This window comes from Canis lupus, chromosome 21 (assembly GCF_048164855.1).
Source record: "Canis lupus baileyi chromosome 21, mCanLup2.hap1, whole genome shotgun sequence".
In the NCBI taxonomy this organism is placed as follows: domain Eukaryota; kingdom Metazoa; phylum Chordata; class Mammalia; order Carnivora; family Canidae; genus Canis; species Canis lupus.
This window is the reverse complement of record NC_132858.1, coordinates 49,176,093-49,195,753: the sequence shown is the minus strand read 5'-3', so window position 1 is coordinate 49,195,753 and position 19,661 is coordinate 49,176,093. Positions and strand designations below refer to the sequence as shown.

Genomic DNA, 19,661 nt, shown 5'->3' with positions numbered 1-19,661 from the left:
ATAATTGATGTGTTCTGGGCTGCTGGTGTTTAAATAGCAATCAAATATAAAAACAAAGCAGATCTGAAGTTACACTGATTTATGCATCTGATTTGGAAATTTTGCCTTTACTGGACCGGGAGCTAAAGAAAGAAAGTATGCAACTCAGTAACTAGGTAGTTGCCCATTAAAAGCTGTCTCTCCAATCGACATACTTGTGCTGGTTTCGCCTCTGCAGTGCATCTTCACTGTGTGCACCAGACTCCTGAGGATTTTGTTAAAATGCAATTCTGATTCAAAAGCTCTGGGGTGGGAGTAGGGCATTTTCACTTCTAACAAACTCCCAGTGCTACTATTGGTGTTGCTTTCTGAGCCACATTTCTAGTAGTGAGGGTCTAGGGAACATTTCAACAAATTAGTAAGAGAGACAAAAATCTCTTTCATCTTTGGTGTTTTAGAACAAGTGAGGACCACTCCCCGCCCCCATACAGAGAAGAGCATTCAAAAATTAGAATCACTTAAGTTAAAAGAAGAGATACCACTGACCAACCTACCAATAAATCAAACAAATATCAACATCCCAGGAAGTTTTTCTGTGCCTTATAATGCTCTCATCCTCTTCTCCCAATCCCTTTCATATTTGTTATCTCTTCACCTTGAGGTTAAATATAAGCAACTCACAGAGTTAGAGAGCCACTTAATGAGCAGATATTGAACATATGAAGTGGTTCTGGGGTTTCTCAACCTTGGCACCACAGGCTTTTTGGACTGGATAAATGCTGTGGAAGGATGTTGAAGAGCCTCTCTGGCCTCTACGGACCTGATGGCAGTAATATTCTAGCTGCACCAGCAACAGGTTGGCTCCAGACAATCAAATATGTCTCCAGACAACAACAACTGTCCCCAGGGGGATGGGGAATCACCTCTGGTTGAGAGCTGGGCATGGCTTGGGAAACAAACAAACAAACAAACCTTTGAGTAGAGCAAGGAAGAAAGCAACATTTTTTGATTGCTAATTCTCAGCACCAATGATGTCAGGGACTGGGCACTGGGAGTCCTGCTTCAGCCACTGCAGAATAAGGGCAACTGCGCTTTAGGATCTTCACCGCCACGTTCCAAATGTTGTATGTGTGCATCTCATTGTTGGCACCCAAATCAACTTGCTGAACCCATTACAAGGGGCGTTCAGAAAGTTGATAATGTGGGGGTTAGATTTTCCTCTCTGCAGTGAAGGAAGTCTTGCTAGATGCATCTGGAATGCACATGGTTTGTGCCAGTCCACAGATCCATCCCTCTTCCGAGCCTTAGACTTCCCAGTTGTGACCCATCCTGGAGAAACTAAACTTGGGTTAAGCAAAAAGCCTCATTAAAGCTTTTTATAAATAGCAGGGCAATTCTCTTGAAAAGCTTTATCATGATTATTTTCTTCTTTACAAAAATGATTACAGCTCAGTAGGATTAGAATTAGTAGAGAAATATAGAAGGCCTATACGAGGCATCTCTCTCCAGGTCCATCCTATGGCTGATTCTTTATAATTACAAAATCGGCAGACTTTCCATCAATAAAATAACCTTCCAAAAAATAAATAAATAACATAACATAACCTTCCTCATGAAAGATTAACAATCATTGCTAATGCTTATAGAATGCTTCTTATGTGCCAGGTGCTTTTAAGAGCTTTTTCTAGATTAACTCAGCTAAACCTCACAACAATCCCCAAATTATAGCTTTTATAGAAGAGAAAACCGAGGCCATGAGAACTGAACTGTCTTACCCAAGGTCACCCAACCATGCAATGGCAGGGCTGGAACTCCCAACTCACGGAGATCTGGTTGCAAAGTCTGTTTTTAGTAACTAGGATTCAATTAGACATCATTTCATTATTTATAACGATCATGTGGTCATAACAGGGAGAATATTAAAAAAATGTAAATCTATGAAGTTCAAGGTCTTTACGCTTGTGAAAAGACATTTAAATATTTGTATGATGGAAATAATAAATAATAATAAAGTAATAATAAATAATAAATAAATAAAAGCTAAGTGATATAGCAACATAAATGGGGGTAGCAGATTTTCAACAGAATTAAGTTAGATACAACTTGAACCTAAGAGACACGAGCTCTCTGTGATGCCAACTCATTCACCATGCTATGGAGTTCCTGTTGTAATCTATATGTATGATGGAAGGGAAACTATTGGCGTCTTTAACGAGAGTTAGTCAGCTTCTTGCCTGATAACTCTAGCTGTTAAGAACTGCTAGTTATTCCCTAAATTTTGGAGAGTGATGTAATTGCATTTTGGTCGGATAGTGTATTTTAACTTCAAAAAGATTTAGATTAAGCTTAAAAATATTTACAGAATCAAGATGATTGAATTAATATTTTATAATAAGGGATCTGAATATGTTTATAAGATTTCATCTATTAAGATAGTAGTCAGCCTTGTCAACAAATTAGAAATGTATGATTGAGTATCTAATTTAGGCTTATAATTTCTAGGTTGAAATTGTTCTAAGGTTGTAAATAACACTAAATCATCTAAGAAAACCTAAGTTCCTGTTTATAAGTTTAACTTATTAAACTTCTATTCCAATATTTATATACTTAGGAAAAAGTTCTTTGTTCAATCAGACAATTGATTTAAAAGGGAATCACTTGTCTGAAGTTTATAAGTGCCGTTATACATATTTGAAGAGTAAAAATTATGTTTGTAAATAAAACCAAATATTAACCAAAGATCCCTTAAAAGTGATTGTTGAAGTGTTGGCAAGGATGTGGAGAGAAGGGAACCCTCCTGCACTGTTAGTGGGAATGTAAAGTGGTGCAACCACTATGGAAAACAATGTGGAGTCTCCTTAGAAAATAAAAATGTAGGGATCCCTGGGTGGCGCAGCGGTTTAGCGCCTGCCTTTGGCCCAGGGTGCGATCCTGGAGACCCGGGATCGAATCCCACGTCAGGCTCCCGGTGCATGGAGCCTGCTTCTCCCTCTGCCTGTGTCTCTGCCTCTCTCTCTCTCTCTCTCTCTCTGTGTGACTATCATAAATAAATAAAAATAAAAAAAAATAAAAAATAAAATAAAATTTATAAAAAAAAATAAAAATGTAAATAACATATGACGCAGTAATTCCACCACTGGGTACTTACCCAAAGAAAATGAGAACACTAATTTGAAAAGATATATACACCCCTATGTTTACTGTAGCATTATTTATACTCACCAAGATATGAAAGCAACCTAACTGTTCATCGAAAGATGAATGGGTAAAGAATATGTGGTCACACACACACACACACACACAGAATATTACTCAGCCATAAAAAATGAGATCTTGCCATCTTGTACAACATGGCTGGATTGAGAGGGTATTATGCTAAGTGAAAGAAGTCAGACTGAAAAAGACAAATACCATATGGTTGCACTTATATGTGGAATCTAAAAAGCAAAATAAATGAATAAACAAAAAAACACACAGACTCTTAAATATAGGTAACAAACTGGTAGTTGCCAGGGGGCCAGTGGATGAGTGGGGATGGATAAAACAGATAAAGGGGATTAAGAGTACAAATGTCTAATAAATAAGTCAAGGAGATGAAGAGCACAGCATAGGGAATATAGACAATAATATTGCAATACTGTTATGTGGTGACAGGTGGTGACTGTACTTATTGTGGTGAGCAATTAGTAATACATAAAATTGTTGAATAAGTTCAGCAATTATTGTACACCTGAAACTAACAGCGTTTTCTGTTTATACTTCAATAATTTTAAAAAAAGGTGATTGTTCTTGATACAAGAGCTCCAGACAGAGCATGGGAACACGTCTAGATCTCGGGACATCAGGCACAGACCTTTCTAAAGGAAAGCACCAGAAGCATTCACAAAGGAAACGAACAATGTTCACTGAAAAACAATTGGCAGATTTGGAATGCTTGTTCAGTAAGAACCCATATCCCAATCCCAGCCTTCAGAGAGAAATGGCCTCAAAACTGGAGATCCATCCCACAGTCCTGCAGGTTTGGTTCAAGAACCACAGAGCAAAACTCAAGAAAGCAAAACAGCAATTATCTGCGATGGAGGTCAAGACCAGCTATTCCAAGAGAAATACAGATGCACCTACAGGATCCCCTCATGGTGTCTGCCCTGCTTCCCTGGTTTACACGGATCATCCGATACCTTCCTTCCAACTCAGCATATGCTCCAATTTTAAGGCTCTTGCAGACCATTCTGTTGGCCACAATATAGTCCATTTTGGCTGCTGCCAAGATCCTAACATCTACTCCCTTTGTCCCATTATGGAATCTCCTATTCTTTCCACAGGCTTCACTACTGATTCTTTTGGTTCTTCATCTCCACAAAGAAACTAATGAAAAAGTCCTATACTGTAATGATTTGCAATAATTCCCACACAAGAGACAAATACAAGATCTAGAGCATGGATGCATTTCAAAAACATGCTCCGTGAAAGAAACAACACAAAAGTGGAATTGAGTGGAAGAGGTGCTAAACAAATTTGTTGAGATGGGGATGTTTTGTCGTAATTACGATGGCAGTCACCTGGATGTGTACATTTATCCAAAGACATGGAACCGTAATACACCACAAAAAACCAATGATGTGACAGGATGGAGGCGTCAGCCAATGCCATGACGGTAATTCGGCAATATATAATATATCAAAACAACACACTGTATACCTCACACTTGCACAATGTTGTCTGACAAATGTATCTCAGAAAAGCCAGAGAAAGATTTTAATCATATTTTTTAATTCAGTTATATCTATAAAAAGGGACTACTAAGGATATTTTTCCCCTGCTTCTTTGTCTTCATGTTTTCTCTTCATTGTTCAGCTAAAAAGACATAGTCAATGTCAGTAAGTGGCAGTTGGCTTATTTTTCAACTTTTTGTCACCTCCAACCATCATTTTACGTCTTGCTCACTCAAATATCTCCATTCCCCCAATCCTCCAATTTTTCTTTCCTTTTTTTTCCAGCTCCCTCTCTATTAATGACAATGGAAATACCCCAAGCCCTTCCAAAGAAGCCCTTCTGCTTCCTTCCAAACCCCCGTCTCCTTGTGCTGGTAGCATCTGAATGAGTCAAAGGTCATCAGTTAACCATGGGCTTTGTCAGGAACGTGGGACTGAGGCTGCCGGGCTATGTACTTGTTATACATCAGAGCTGGCCTTGGTGCTTACATGCAGGGAGATGCCCGGGAGGTGGCATACTCGTCCCACACAGGTATCCTGTGTATCCCCCAGCTGCCTGGCTGCAGTGCTGAGTTCCTGGCATCTCTAGTCCACCCTGAGCTTCAGAACCTGTGTGCCCTATGGTGAGCCAGAATTCAACCACTCCCCACTTCCCAACCTTTTTCTCAGTGTGTGCTCCCCACCAACTCGCCCCTGAAGAAACAACTGGCATGCTCCCAGGGTATAGCTTTAGGAGGATTAGTTTCTCTCCCTCTCCTCTTCCCCGCCAGAGACAACCATTCCGGCATGTGCCATGTGTCTCATCCTGTGGCATGTTTTTACACCGTATGCTCTCCTAAGACATCTAGGACACCCCCGCCCCGCAGCCTAGAAGGAACCACTGCTGCTTTGACTTTGATTCAATCATGTGAAATTTCTGAATGGCCATTCTGCAGGAACCCTTCTGTGTGGCTTCCATCACTTACATGTTCTAAATGAAATTCATGCATATTGTAAGCAGTCCGCTGTTAACATAAGGAGTACTGGTGTAACAGTGGTTCTCAAGCAGGGGTGGGTTTTGCACATCTGGTGACATCTGGCAGCACCAGGAGGCATTTTTGGTTGTGGCACTGGGGAGAGGAGGGTGCTGCTGGCATGTATCCAAATGGATGCTGAGCATCTCATAATTCTCAGGTCAGTCCCCCCACTACAAAGAGTTATCCAGCCCAAAGCATCAATGGTGCCAAGTTGAGAAACTCTAGTATAGCCTGACAGACTGGACATGCAAATGGACAGGAGCCAGAACATAGGTGAGAACTCTGACCCATAACCTCTGTAGCAGTCAGTTCAAAACAGCCCCAACTCTCCAGGACCACGTCAACGATGGAGAACTTCCCTAATGTTTGCCCCATCCTCACTTTCACCTAGAATGAACCAGAAAAAGCCAAATGTGTCCCCACAGCCAATCACATAGGGTGCCCGTAATTAATTAGGTGATTAGGGTGTTATTGCCTAAGTCTGCTACTCCCACCATCAGCAAAGAGTTACTTCTGCTTGGGGGACCTCAGCAATCATCAAATAAAATGACAGCTGATGGAGAGTTGGATCCATACAGAACCACAGGTTAAAAACTAATTCTTGGTCAGAGTGAAGAACTCTAGAGCACCTGGGTGGCTCAGTGGTTGAGCATCTGCCTTTGGCTCAGGGTATGGTCCTGGGGTCAAGTCCCACATCAGGCTCCCCACAAGGAGCCTGCTTTTCCCTCTACCTATGTCTCTGCCTTTCTCTCATGAATTAATAAAATCTTTTTTTTTAAAAAAAAAAAAAAAAAAAAAAAAAGGTGATTGTTAAAACACTTTAGACCTACATAGTGAATAACATGGATAGGTTGAACTTGAAATTGTAAAGAAGACCTAAATGTTTTGAATTGGTGACTTTAACAACTTGAATATTGATTTTTAAATGCCAAAACAAAGCTCTGATTAATGCTCTCTGTCTTAGGCACTCTCCTTGAAGACATCATACCTCCCTTCTCCCCAACCCCACCCCCACCCCCACCCCACCCGCAAAACTTCAAATGCAAAGTTATTGAAGAAACAGCAAAAAAGTTTTAGGATAACCAATAGGAAGGCAGATGAGTTTAGGAAAGGATAAGTTAAGGCAAGCTTTCTCTAAATTAGGAGTCCAAGGTTTCCATACAAAAGAGAAAAATCAGATGGAGTATATATATTTTTTAATTTATTTATTCATGAGAGACACACACACACAGAGAAGCAGAGACATGGGCAGAGGGAGAAGCAGGCTCCGTGCAGGGAGCTCAATGTGGGACTTGATCCCGAGACTCCAGGATCACACCGTGGGCCGAAGGCAGGCGCTAAACCGCTGAGCCACCCAGGGATCCCCAGATGGAGTATTTTGATCAATAAAGTATTTCAACACTTTTGCAATTTATGTTCTGCTCTCTTCTTTTAGAAACATCTGGGTGAGTTTCACCATTCAAAGATCAAAACAGTGAAGCAATTTTAAATAGCAATTATGAAGCCGATGTGTTTCATAATAGACTCTTCAGTGTTGACTGTAAGTGCTTTTCAGAATATTTCCTAACCTACCAGTGCAAAGGAAGGCCTTCCACTTTGAAACTTCAGTCTTGCGGACAGGGCTATATATTGCTCATGAAAAATTCAGAGTAAGATTTGATCCATTTGGCTTAGAATGGAATTGTTGTTTTATTATAATTGACCCATATCTATTTTATAGATTCTGTAAGCTTCTAACTGTCGAACTGGTTTTTATTACCAAAATTAGCAAATGTATTCAGTGGAAAAACTAAACAATATAATGAAAATGTCAATATATGAATATTCTCCAGTTAAACAAATTAATGTAATTGTGGAATTATATACACACAAACACGTACCTATTCCTCACTGAAATTGTGAAAATGTGTGTCTTCCAGCTATGTGCATTTTGATTTCTTTTCTAGAATCAAGATTGGCTGTTGGCACAGCCCCATAAAGGGTAGGTAGAGGTGGTGCATCAGATGAGGTATACTGCTTTGTGTTGTGTCTCTTACCCCATCAGAGCCTCAGATTCTTCAAATTTGAAGGGAGAGGATTAGAGATGATCCTTGAAGGATGTCCTGCATTCAAACAATATTGTTCTGGGGTCTAAAATCTGGTTTGCTATTCAGAAATAGTTTGGTGGCAAAAGCAGTGGAGAAATTGTAATGTCTCCATTCCTGGTCATCTGAGCAGTTAGAGGGTACAGGCTTTTTCCCAGAGCAACACTACTTAACTCCAGGTGAGATACTCAACCTTGGTTTTCTATCTGTGAGAAGGCAGGATTCACAGCTCCGCAGGACTCAGTGATCAGGAACTTAGCTTACTGGCTGACTCCTAGCACAGTGCTTCAGCCCATGCTAAGGAAGAGCCACCGCTAGTCATTACTAACAGAACACCGCGTCCTTGCTCCGCAAGACTATAAGGTGGTCCAAGGCCATTTCAAGACTCTCCTTTTCAGAAATCTCCCACTTGGTGTTGTCACCCCTCCCCCAACCTCTCTTTACATTAGATGCTCAATATCTTCAGGCCCATTTTTCCCTTTCCCTCCTCTTTTTCTCTTAAGAGAGAGTCTCATGGTTTTAGTCTCTTGTACTAAGCCTTTGTATTTAACTACATCCAGTCCATGGGTCACTCGTAACTGGTTCCTCTAGGGTACTTATGAAATTGAGATTCCTCGGCATCAGCTAAGACTTGGGGTCAGGCTCTTATTTTTAACAAACCCTTGAGCTGTTTCTTTGTGCCCCAAACTTTGAGGCACGAATGACGTCACTACTTAAAATAGAAAAAAAATTCTTCAGATGGCTACATGGTTTTAGGCCAAAAAAGCGAAGCTTAAATCTGCATTTCAGGCATTAGGAATAAAGTAGGGCAGGCAATAGCGTGAGACACATGTCTGGAACTTGGAAAATTCTCACCCAAGTCATTTATTCACCTTTGCTACCACCTTGCAAAACTGGTCTCAATAGACCCGAGTGATTTCTGGCACCCTCCCACCCCCACAAGTCATTTCTGAGGTTAGACCGACCTCTTAGGAGATGAGTTATTCAGGAATGACAATCTTGCAAAATCTTCGGGCAAGAGCAGGGTGTGCAGTAATCACCAAACTGAATTCTAATTTGTAATTCGAATATGCTGACTTTAAAACTTTGGAAAATGCAAAAGCGCTTGATTGTGTGCGTGTGTGTGTGAAGTGTGAGTATGTGTGATGTGTGTGCAGGCTCGCATGTATGTGGTGTGTGCATGTGGCATGTGTTGCCCGTCCCCTGAAACAGCAGTTCAGGTGATGCAAGCCTCCTGTTCAAGCACAAAACAGATTGGTTTCCTCCCAGGGCTTTGGACGTTGCTGGAGCTCCGAGCCAGGATCACTATCTTTACCATGGAGAGGGAGTTCATTCCAAATAAACACTGTCCATAAGGCTGACAGATTCCTGAAATGAACTTTAGTTTGGGTTCCTATTTACTATAAGAAACCAGTTAAGAAAATGGTATGAGAACTAAGAGCATGATTTCAGAACATAACATGCGCACAAAACACTTCCGCTGGAGTGAATCATAGGATGGTAGAGACGAGTTGGGTAAGTTGAGTGTCCAATCTGTGAAAATACCATATCATGTCTTTTTTTTTTTTTTAAGATATTTTGTAGAAGCAGCTCAGGCTACATCTGCAGCATTTTCTTCCCTGCCCAAAGGCCACTTGGTTCCTTTCTTCTTTGGCTTCTCTTTCTGAACCACCACCCGTATTGGTAACCCAGCATGCACTTGCCATCCAGTGACCACATGCACTTAGATGGGGGTCACCGGGTGGACACAGCTTGCTGCCAACGCTGCGAGTAAGGCTCTCTGGGCCAGCAGAGGGAGCTTTCCACCCGAGCTGGAACTGACTTTGCTGCATGGATTCCTAGTCTCTCTCCTTTTAAACCTTTAGAAGCAATTTTCAGGAAGCTGAACTTGAAATTCCTGCGTGGCTTTGTGATCAAGTGTCACGTGTGATGCCATCCCCCAGGCACATCTGTGATGCTCCTCATGAGCGCCTTCCATGTGGTCATGTGCCGCGGAGAGAGGATGCTTGTCAGTCTTCTGAGCTGACCTCAGGGTAACTTTCTGAACCTTGTCTACTGTCCTGTCCTCATCAGAAAGATTGGACTTTTGATGAACTTTCTTGTTCTTAGATCCTTCATTTATGAAACGAGGCTGCTCCAAGCACGCGATAGGATAAACAATGACCTCAGCAATATAATACAACTCAGTGCTAGAGCCAAACCCAGGATCAGAGGATCACAGCACCTCCAAGCTGGAGACAGACCGAGGGAGGGGGCACCTGATCCGAGCCTCCATCTGACGAGGCACAGCAGCTTCCAGGGTGAGAGAGTGGTTTTCACTTGGCGGGAGTCCCAGGGCTTGAGATCACAGCCTATTGTTGTCCAGTTTATTGAGTTTCTGCAGCCTTGTGTGTGTGACTCTGAGAAGCCACAGTTTTTGACTCCAGGGAAAGGGAAAATGAGCTCTCTGATGTGGCTTACGCAGAAATCCCAGTCCTTCCATGAGACCGCATCACTCCACGTAGAAGCAATGGCCAACCTTGCTGTGTTTTTACTCCATCTGCAGAATTCACTTGTTTATGTTCAAAAACTTTTCATGTTCTTCCTGAGTATCGGTTTCTGTGCCCTATGGTGGGGCTGTGGCCCCAAGACAAGCATTGCCTTTGCACAGCAGACAGAGAATGCTGGGATGACACAGTTAGTCGGACACTCTTACATGTCTGCCTCATGCCATTTCCTTGCATATAGTGTCCTGCATTGCCACATTGCACTTTGATGCCTAGGGAGTTACTGTTACATTTATTTTTGGTGATACCATTTCACATAATCCAATATTCCCAACTCTGTGCCCCGCAGGCCCATGGGAAGGCTGTACATCCTGGCCCTTTGGGATTGAGTAGGACCATGTGACTAGTTCTGGCTGGTGACCTGTGAGTGTGATGTGCTTTGCTCCTAGACCACAGTATTCATTATGGGTCCCAGGCCCTCCAAACAGGAGTTCTGGAGAAGGGAAGGCAGTTGCTCTTCAGCCTGAGACCCTGAGTGACTATAACGAGCAGAACCACCTGCTGACTTACAGGGGCCGCGTCTCCGGAATGAGAAATAGAGCACCCGGGCTCTTTCTTACTAGGAGCCTATCCCAAATGATTATCCTTTTATGGAACTTAGCAGTATGGCTCCTGCTTTCTCTGGGCTAATCACCAGGATAAAATCATTTATCTAGTCATTAATTAAAAAATAAGCAGTGAGTCCCCTCTGTGTGTCAGGCAGCACTCTGAGGAGGCCGCGTGAATGCAGAATCGATAATTTGGCCTCTCATTGAGCGAACCTTCCAATGGAGAAGAAGCAGTATGATCACAACAACCTTGGAATAAACACGGAAACACAAAGCCCAGTGGGCTTTGTGGTTAACGAGACCGTTTCTGATAAATCCTGGCATTTCAGTGGATTGTGCAGGAAATAAGTACATGACAATACCAGAAACCCAAAACTGTCATCCAAGTGGATTGTGCTGGAAGGAAACCTCACAAAAGGCCAGAAGACCGGAGCCTATGAACTTGCGGGGGACTGCTGGCGAATGCTTCAATGAGAGAAACACCACAAACACTGCAAATCAGTACCTAAGTTCCAAGGCAGAAAATTCTCTCCATTCTCCCTCTTCCCCATGCCTGCCCTCACTCAGCTCCACTGAGCCATTCTTTTGCCACAAGGGACTTAGTAGGAAACAAAAAGGAAAGTGATCTCAGAAGACCATCTGTGAAAGGTGGGGTGGTCCCTTCCCCCCCTTCCTCAGGGTCAAAGGGAAGAATCAAGCTCACAGAGAATGGGACACTATACAGTCAGCTTCAGGCCGAATCCCAAGCCTCTGTTTTCTAGTTTATGTAGTGTGGCAAATCTCTTACCCTCTAGGAGCCTCCATGTATTCCTCTAAAATGGGACTAGCAGCTCCTTTACAGTATCGTTGGGCAGATGAGAGGCAATATGAAGAGTGTCTGGCGCACACAAAGTGCCAGTAGCTGGTATTTCATGGAAGTAGGATGTTCTTTTCCAAGGGTGTTAGGATCTATTGTCTCCTTTCTTACTCACAACACTCCTGAAATGGATGGTGAAGAGGAGCTCACCATCGTTGTGATCCTCTAAGTAAGACGGGTGCACATGGTCTACAGAATAGCACCTCTTTGTTATTAGGTCACTCTGGTTAATTCTTGATATGTCTGCTTTCTATTGAATGTCAATTTTTATATCTCAAATGAAACATCTGTAAAGATGATGTCTGATTGAGCATAAATAAGACAAGCCCTTTAAACACATGGATCATGTGGGTTTTGAATTCCAAGTTCTGGGTTATACTTGGAGCTCATGAATTAAGAACTGCTTCCTTTTTTAAAAAAGATTTTATTTATTTATTTGACAGAGAGAGAGAGCACACAAGCAGGGGGGAGAGGCAGAAGGAGGAGACATAGACTCCCTGCTGAACAGGGAAGCTGACTCAGGGCTTGATCTCAGGACCCCAGGATCATACCCTGAGCTGAAGGCAAACGCTCAATCACTGAGCCATCCAGGCACCGCCTAATACTTCCTTTTTAAAAATATTTTATCATCTATCTATCTATCTATCTATCTATCTATCTATCTATCTAATCTATCTAATCATGAGTGGAGGGAGGGGCAGAGAGTGAGAGAGAATCTCAAGCAGATTCTATACTGAGGAGGGAGCCAGTCATAGGACTCAATCTCATGACCATGAGATCATGACCTGAGCTGAAATCAAGAGTTGGATTCTTAAAAAAAAAAAAAAAGAGTTGGATGCTTAACTGACTAAGCCACCTAGGTGCTCCAAGAAATACCTCTTTAAAAAAAAAAAAACTTTTTTTATTTATTTGAGAGAGAGAGAGAGAGAGCAAGAGAGTGCAAGCAGGGTGAGCAACAGGTAGAGGGGAGGGAGAAGCAGGCTCCTTGCTGAGCAAGGACCCCTCCCCCCAACCAACACAGAGCTCGATCTCAGGACCCCAGAATCATGACCTGAGCTGAAGGCAGATGCTTAACTGACTGATCCACCCAGGTGCCCCCTAAGAAATAGTTCTAATGATACTTGTTTGTTTGTTAGGACCTTGAGGAGCACCTGTTCCACCTGCGGTTGTGAGTCGTGGGCTCCTAAGGACTGTGTCACCTTGTAAGTTGTGAAGCTGTCACTGCTCATCTGTGCTGATTTCTGCTGGACCTGCAGGCTGCCCTTACTCAAATTATTACTAAGTTTATCCATTTGGGAGGTATCCTAGAACCGAAACCCTGAAACAAGCATCCATCCGATTAGTGTTTATGGTAGTTTGTGCATGGAAACAACGCTGACCACTTGCCTTTTCTTTTTGAAGTGTTGGTTAAGGCAAGGTGGTGCCTTGGGCACATTTCATGGTAGAAGACCTACTGCTTTTTATAAAATGGTTCCTTCTTTTCCATATGCCACGAGGCCATATGTGAGTGTCAGCATTTGGTATTTTAGATGATGAATAATAAAAGATACTAAATCAAGTCAATACTCATTGCCGTCACTCCAGCAGAGTGCTGGACGTTATTGCTATAATGCCCTTAACATAACTGAGTAAAAAACAAAGAAGAATCTTCTTTTGGTCCAACAACAGCCAGTTAACTTCCTTATATAAAAACATAGGTTCTTTTTTTATTGGGCTACAAAATTATTCCAAGCAAATGAAAACCATATGTATACCAGAAAAGGCCATGTGTATTTGCAAACATATACCTCAGTGGTCCACTCCTTTGGGCTCTGGAGCAAAGAGCAGCCAAATCTCCCTCCTTCCTTTGTGCTGTCATAAGGGAATACAATTCATACCTGTTGAGAACATGTTTGTGTCATGTATTAAGTAAATGATATAGATAGCTCCAAGCATTTTGAAGAGACCCATTCCAACGTTTGGTAAAAAACTACCAAAATAATGAATACATGATCATTAGGCTCAAAATACTTACTACAGAAGAGATAATTTCATTATAAATAGAAATTAATCTTATTTTTTAATAGTCCAGAAATTTGAATATCTCTGATTTTTTGAAGTCTGATGAACAAGGACCTACGAATCTCTTAATCACCAATGTGAATGACACTTAATGCTCTAAAATTAAAATTTTCCCTTTCGATCAACAGGAACGACTTTCATATCGCACAGATCTGTGGTAAGTACAAAATTGGATGTGAGGAAAGAAATGGATGAGAATATGACTAGAACAGCAAGTCATCAAGGAGAAGAATTAGATCCTACCAACCCACACACATACCAACACCCACATTCACATGAACATAAGCACATGTACAGACAAGCCACTTGCAAGGCTAAGATCAAGTCATGGCAAACACTGGACAGTTTAACATTTTTGTTTCCAAAATTGAGAAAGTGGTATTTGGTGGCAAATGTTTTGAAGAAAGTATCTTAGGTTCCCTTGCATATGATTCCTTACGCCCTCCCTGCTGGCTTTACAAGACTGGATTCACGTGCTCTTATCTTCTTGGCAAGCTAGACCTCTATGGCACACAAACAATTAAGTGCCCTATTAGGAGGAAAGCATGGCATCTGACAGGAGTCTTCTCTGTCCCCTGTGTTTCCTGCACTTCACATTACCCTTGTTCACATTACGTTTAATAAAGGCTCAGTTAAGTGCCAAAGAACAGATTTGTTGAACACTCGATGCCTGCTTTTTTCACCATTAAAACATCAGCTCTTAATAGGAGGATCGTTGTATCCAGCAGGAGCCAGAGCTGGAAGTAGCATTCGGTGAGAGATTTCAAGTTCACAGATGTGGTCTTTGAACGACAGAATGCAAATGAGCTAAAGTTGGCCCAAACCAGATGTACAGCCTCTGAACTCAACCAAAGGAGTTGTAAAGAGATGGTTGTTCTGCTCTAACAAGGTGATCCAAAGGGTATGAATTTGGACTTGCCCTGCCCGCACAATGCATCATCTTGATTTTAACATCTCCCTCTCCTCCAGATGAGGAAATCATCTCAGCGCAAGCGTTGTACAGGGATGCGTGGAGGATGACAATGGGTCATAGCCTTAGGGATGTGGCATCTTGCCGGTCCAGGGTCTGGGGGGCGCTCATGCCACAGCTCATATCCTCCACTTATCACTTCACTCAGAGATAGTACAATTGAAGGGAAGTGATTCATTCGAAGCCCAAATTTGTAAACCATAAAAACAGTGTTTTCCCGGTGGAATCCATGCCCCCTTCTCAGTGTGAATGTACCTGAGGAACCAACCTTGTTTTCAAGGGATTGTTTACTAAGCCTGGAATTGGAACACGGGTTTTGAGGAATCTGTGGTACCGAACCTTGGGAGCTGCTGCCTCCTTCATCCTGGTGTGCAGCTTTCTGGAGAACCAAATGTCAGGCCCAACGGACTCTCTTACTTGACTTGATCTGCACAACCATTGATCCCCCTTTACCTGTCTCATGGTATTGCTCGTGAATAAAGCCCCCAGTCCTGTTTGTCCCTTCTGCGTTTGCTTTTTTTCAGATCAGTTTACTTTTATGACACGTTATAAAAGTATAACAATCCCTTCGATTGTGGGTTCTCGAAACATTGAATTCTATCTGTCAAGTGTGAATTGGCAGTGGCTTCTGCCTCAGGGCAGCTCCTTCCCATATCCAGAGCAGTGTTATCCTCAGATCTGACATCTCTTTAAGTGTCTGGAATTCTACTGGTCTCTGGGTTTGTGGTCTGACTGAAGGGAACAAATATTTGGGTAGTAAAAAGGAGATTTATAATGAAAAAGTCATAATGTAACCCAATATTGAATCTGCTCTGCTAATTTTAAATTATATGCTAAGATGTTCATTATGAGGAAGACTTTGGACTCTTCAAGGAGAGATGTCTGCTGGAGAAGGATGAAGAGGTTGAAGCTTGAGGGACTTAATGAATGTGGGATTTCATTCTTACGCCTCAAGAAGGGAGGAGGGTGGAGCAGGGAGGAGGGAGAGAATGCTTGTGAACACTCCGGGAAGAAGAACCACAAAGGAGGGACGCCTGGGGGGCTCAGCGGTTTAGCGCCTGCCTTCGGCCCAGGGGCCCAGGGCGTGATCCTGGAGTCCCGGGATTGAGTCCCACATAGGGCTCCCTGCAGGGAGCCTGCTTCTCCTTCTGCCTGTGTGTCTGCCTCTCTCTGTGTGTCTCTTGTGAACAAGTAAATAAAATCTAAAAAAAAAAAAAAAAAAAGAATAACAAAGGAGTTGAACAGAAGTCAGCAGAATGTGGAGAAAGAAAGTAAGCTGAACTTTTCCCTTTGTTTCCACTTCTGACCTGGCAAAGGATCTGATCCATGGTAAAAAGGGGCAAGGAAAAGGTTCCTTGAATCCAGGCATTTATTGATAAAGATGAGTGGTGACATAATGACCTTCACATGCATAATAATTATATGCTTCAAAGAAAGCCGTGAACTAGCTTAATTCCAAAAATCAGTCAGGCAACGCATATATTGTTTAAAAAACTACATGGAGGAGGAGCTTAGAATGAAATGGACCTTCTTCCCTACCTTCCTCTCTCCCAAGGCCTACCCTTCAGAAACAACCACTTTTGATCCGTATTATTCTGAAGCTGTTCATATTTCTAAATAATATGACTTTATACTGATAATTACCCTTATAATATATTTATACTGATATTTCTTAAGTTTTAGACTTTTGACATTGCTTTCTAGTTACCTGTGAGATAGATAAGCTTTTAGCCTTCTTTTATCCCCTAATGTATTTTTGTTTGTTTCTCTTTTATTCATTTTATTTATTTCTTTATTTTTATTAAAGACTTTATTTATTTAGGCATACCTCATTTCACCATGCTTTGCTTTATGGTGCCTTCCAGATATTGCATTTTTTAAAAAAAGAATATTTATTTTAGAGAGAGAGAGAGAGCACTAGCAGAGGGAGAGGCAGAGGGAGAAGGAGAGAATCCTCAAGCAGATTCCTCACTGAGGGTGGAGCCTGATGTGAGGCTTATTTCTAGGACCCTGAGATCATGACCTGAGCTGAAATTAAGAGAGGGACGCTTAGCCAACTGAGCCACCCAGGCCCCCTAGATATTGCATTTTTAAAAAATTGAAGGTTTATGGCAACCCTGCATGGAGCCAATTTATCAGTACCATTTTTCCAACAACATTTGTTCACTTCATGTTTCTGTGCTACATTTTGGTATTTCTTACAGTATTTCAAGCTTTTTCATCATTATTATATTATATTTGAATTGCTGCAACATCATGACAAAACTTCAAACTGTTTCTTGGATAAGGTCTACTCCTGGTGAAGATGTTGTAAAGATTGTTGAAGTGACAACAAAGGGTTTAGAATATTATATAAACCTAGTTGACAACACGGCAGGAGTTTGAAAGAATTGACTCCGATTTTGAAACAAGTTCTACTGTGAGTAAAATGCTATCAAACAGTGATGTCTGCTATAGAGAGATTGTGAAAGGAAGTCAATTGATGAAGCTAACTTCATTGTTGTCTTCTTTTAAGAAAATTGCCACAGACACCCCAACCTTCAGCAACCACCATTCTGAGCAGTCAGAAGCCCTCAACATCAAGCAAGATTCTCCACCAGCCAAAAGATTATCACTCATTGAAAGCTCAGGTGATGGTTAACAGTTTTTAGCAATAAAGGTGTTGTTGAAGTTGTTGTTTTTTGAGAGAGAGAGAGAGCGAGAGAGCGCTTGTGAGCAGGGGAGGGAGAATATAGGGAGAAGGCAAATGAGAATCTTTAGCAGGCTCCATGTCCAGTGCAGAGCCTGGCGTGGGGCTCGATCTCACAACCTGAAATCATGTCATTAGCCTGAGATGAAATTAAGAGTGGGGCGCCTAACTGACTGAGCCACACAGATGCCCCACAATAAAGTATTTTTAAATGGAGGGGTGTGCATTGTTTAGACATAATGCTATCCCATACTTAATAGACTTGCACATGCTGTGGGAAACAAAAAGATTATTTGACACACTTTGTTGTGATATTCGCCTTACTGTGGTGGTCTGGAACTGAACCAGTAAGGGACCAGTAAGGGTCTGGAACTGAGGGACGCTTGTGTATATTTTTGTTCATTTTCTTTCATTGAACTTTTAACTTTGAGATACTTGTAGATGCACATCCAATCATAAGAAATAATTCAGAGATCCACATGTGCTCTACTTGGTTTGCGCCTATGGTAACGTCTCGCTAAGGTCTAGTACAACATCGTAGCTGGGATATTCAACTTGACACTATCTAAGAGACAGAGAAGTTCCATTATCACCAATGTCTCTCATGTGGCCCTTCTAGAGCCAGGCTGCTTCCTTCTCATCCTCTCTCCTCCATCTCTATAATTTTGTCATTTCAAGAATGTTATGTAAATGAAATTTTAAGTATATTATCTTTTGGAATGGGCTTCCTTTCATTTGGTGTAATTCTGTGGGGATTTGTCCATAGTCCGTATATTGGATAGTACTCCAAGGCGCAGATTTACCAGTCTTTAGCACCCATCCACTGAAGCACATCTGGGTAGTTTTCAGTTTTTGACGATTATGAATACTGTGTGAACATAGGCTTTCATTTCTCTGGGATAAATGCCCAGGAATGCACTGGCAACAGTGCTTACAAGTAGTCTTTTAACTGCCAAACTGTTTCCCAGAGTGACCGCTCCATTGGACATTCCCACCAGCAGTATCTGAATGATCTGGTTTCTCCACTCCTGCATCAAATTGGTAGTATCACTATTTTTTATTTTAGCCATTTTGAAAAGCATATTGTGACATCTGATTGTGGTTTTCATTTGTATTACTTTAATCGCTAAAGATGTAGAATGAACATTTTTTTCATGTTTGGTTTTTTGTTTGGTTGTTTTTTTTTGTTTTTTGTTTTTTGTTTTTTTTTGCAATCTGTGTATCTTTTTTGGTGAAATATCTCTTCATCTCTTTTTATAGATGTTGTAATAATTTAAAATGTTGCTTTAATTTTTACTGCTGAGTTGGAGACTTCTTGATATGTTCTAATCCTTTGTCAGATATGTGGTTGGCAAATATTTTCTCCCACCATGTAGTTTTTCTTTTTGTCTTAAAGAGGTCTTTTACAGAATGAAAGATTTAATCTTGAAGTGCAATTCATCAACTTTCCCTTTTATGGATCATGTTTCTGGTGTCAAGTCTGTGAACTTTTCATCTAGCCCTAGATCCTAAAATTTTTCTCTTATTTTTTTTAAAGTGTTATATTTCACATTTTATTCTATGACATTTTGAATAAATTTTTGTATAAGATGTAAGAGGTCAAGGGTTTTTTTTCTTGTTTGTTTCATTTGTCTTATGGCTGTCCAATTTAATCCAGTAATATTTATTGAAAGGCTAGTTTTCCTCTATTTAATTGTTTTTACCACCTTTTTAAAAAATCAGCTGGGCATATTCGTATGGATCTATTTCTGAGTTCTCTGCTCTAGTTCATTAATCAATGATTCCATCCCTCTGATAATACCAAGCAGGCTTGATTACTGTAGCTGTACAGTAAGCCTTGAAAATGGGTAAGTGATTCCTTCCACTCTATTATTTTTTTCAAAAAATTTTATATGTTGTAGTTCCTTTGCCTTTTCACATAAAGTTTAGAATATTACAGTCTACATTTACAAACATTTTGGTAGAAATTGCATTAAAACTGTCAATTTAAGGATATTTGGCTCCTTGACTATGTTGTATTCCAATCCATGACCATGCTATCGCTCTCATTTCTTTAGGTCTTTGTTTTCTGTCACCAGCACTGTGTAGTTTTCAGCGTAGATGCCCTGTACATGTTTTGTTAGCTCTACCTATTTTTTTATTTTAATTGAGATATAATGGACATATAACATTGTATGTGTCTCAGGTGTACAACATAATG

General features: G+C 41.2%; 1 protein-coding gene across 1 annotated transcript; it reads left to right on the top strand.

Annotated features, from left to right (window-relative positions):
• The first annotated feature begins 3,793 nt into the window (after window positions 1-3,793).
• On the top strand, window positions 3,794-4,888 carry DPRX (divergent-paired related homeobox). The gene has a single exon (XM_072791799.1). It carries the CDS (start codon window positions 3,794-3,796, stop codon window positions 4,346-4,348), a length of 555 nt encoding a protein of 184 aa, XP_072647900.1. The 3' UTR covers window positions 4,349-4,888.
• The last annotated feature ends 14,773 nt before the right edge of the window (window positions 4,889-19,661 follow it).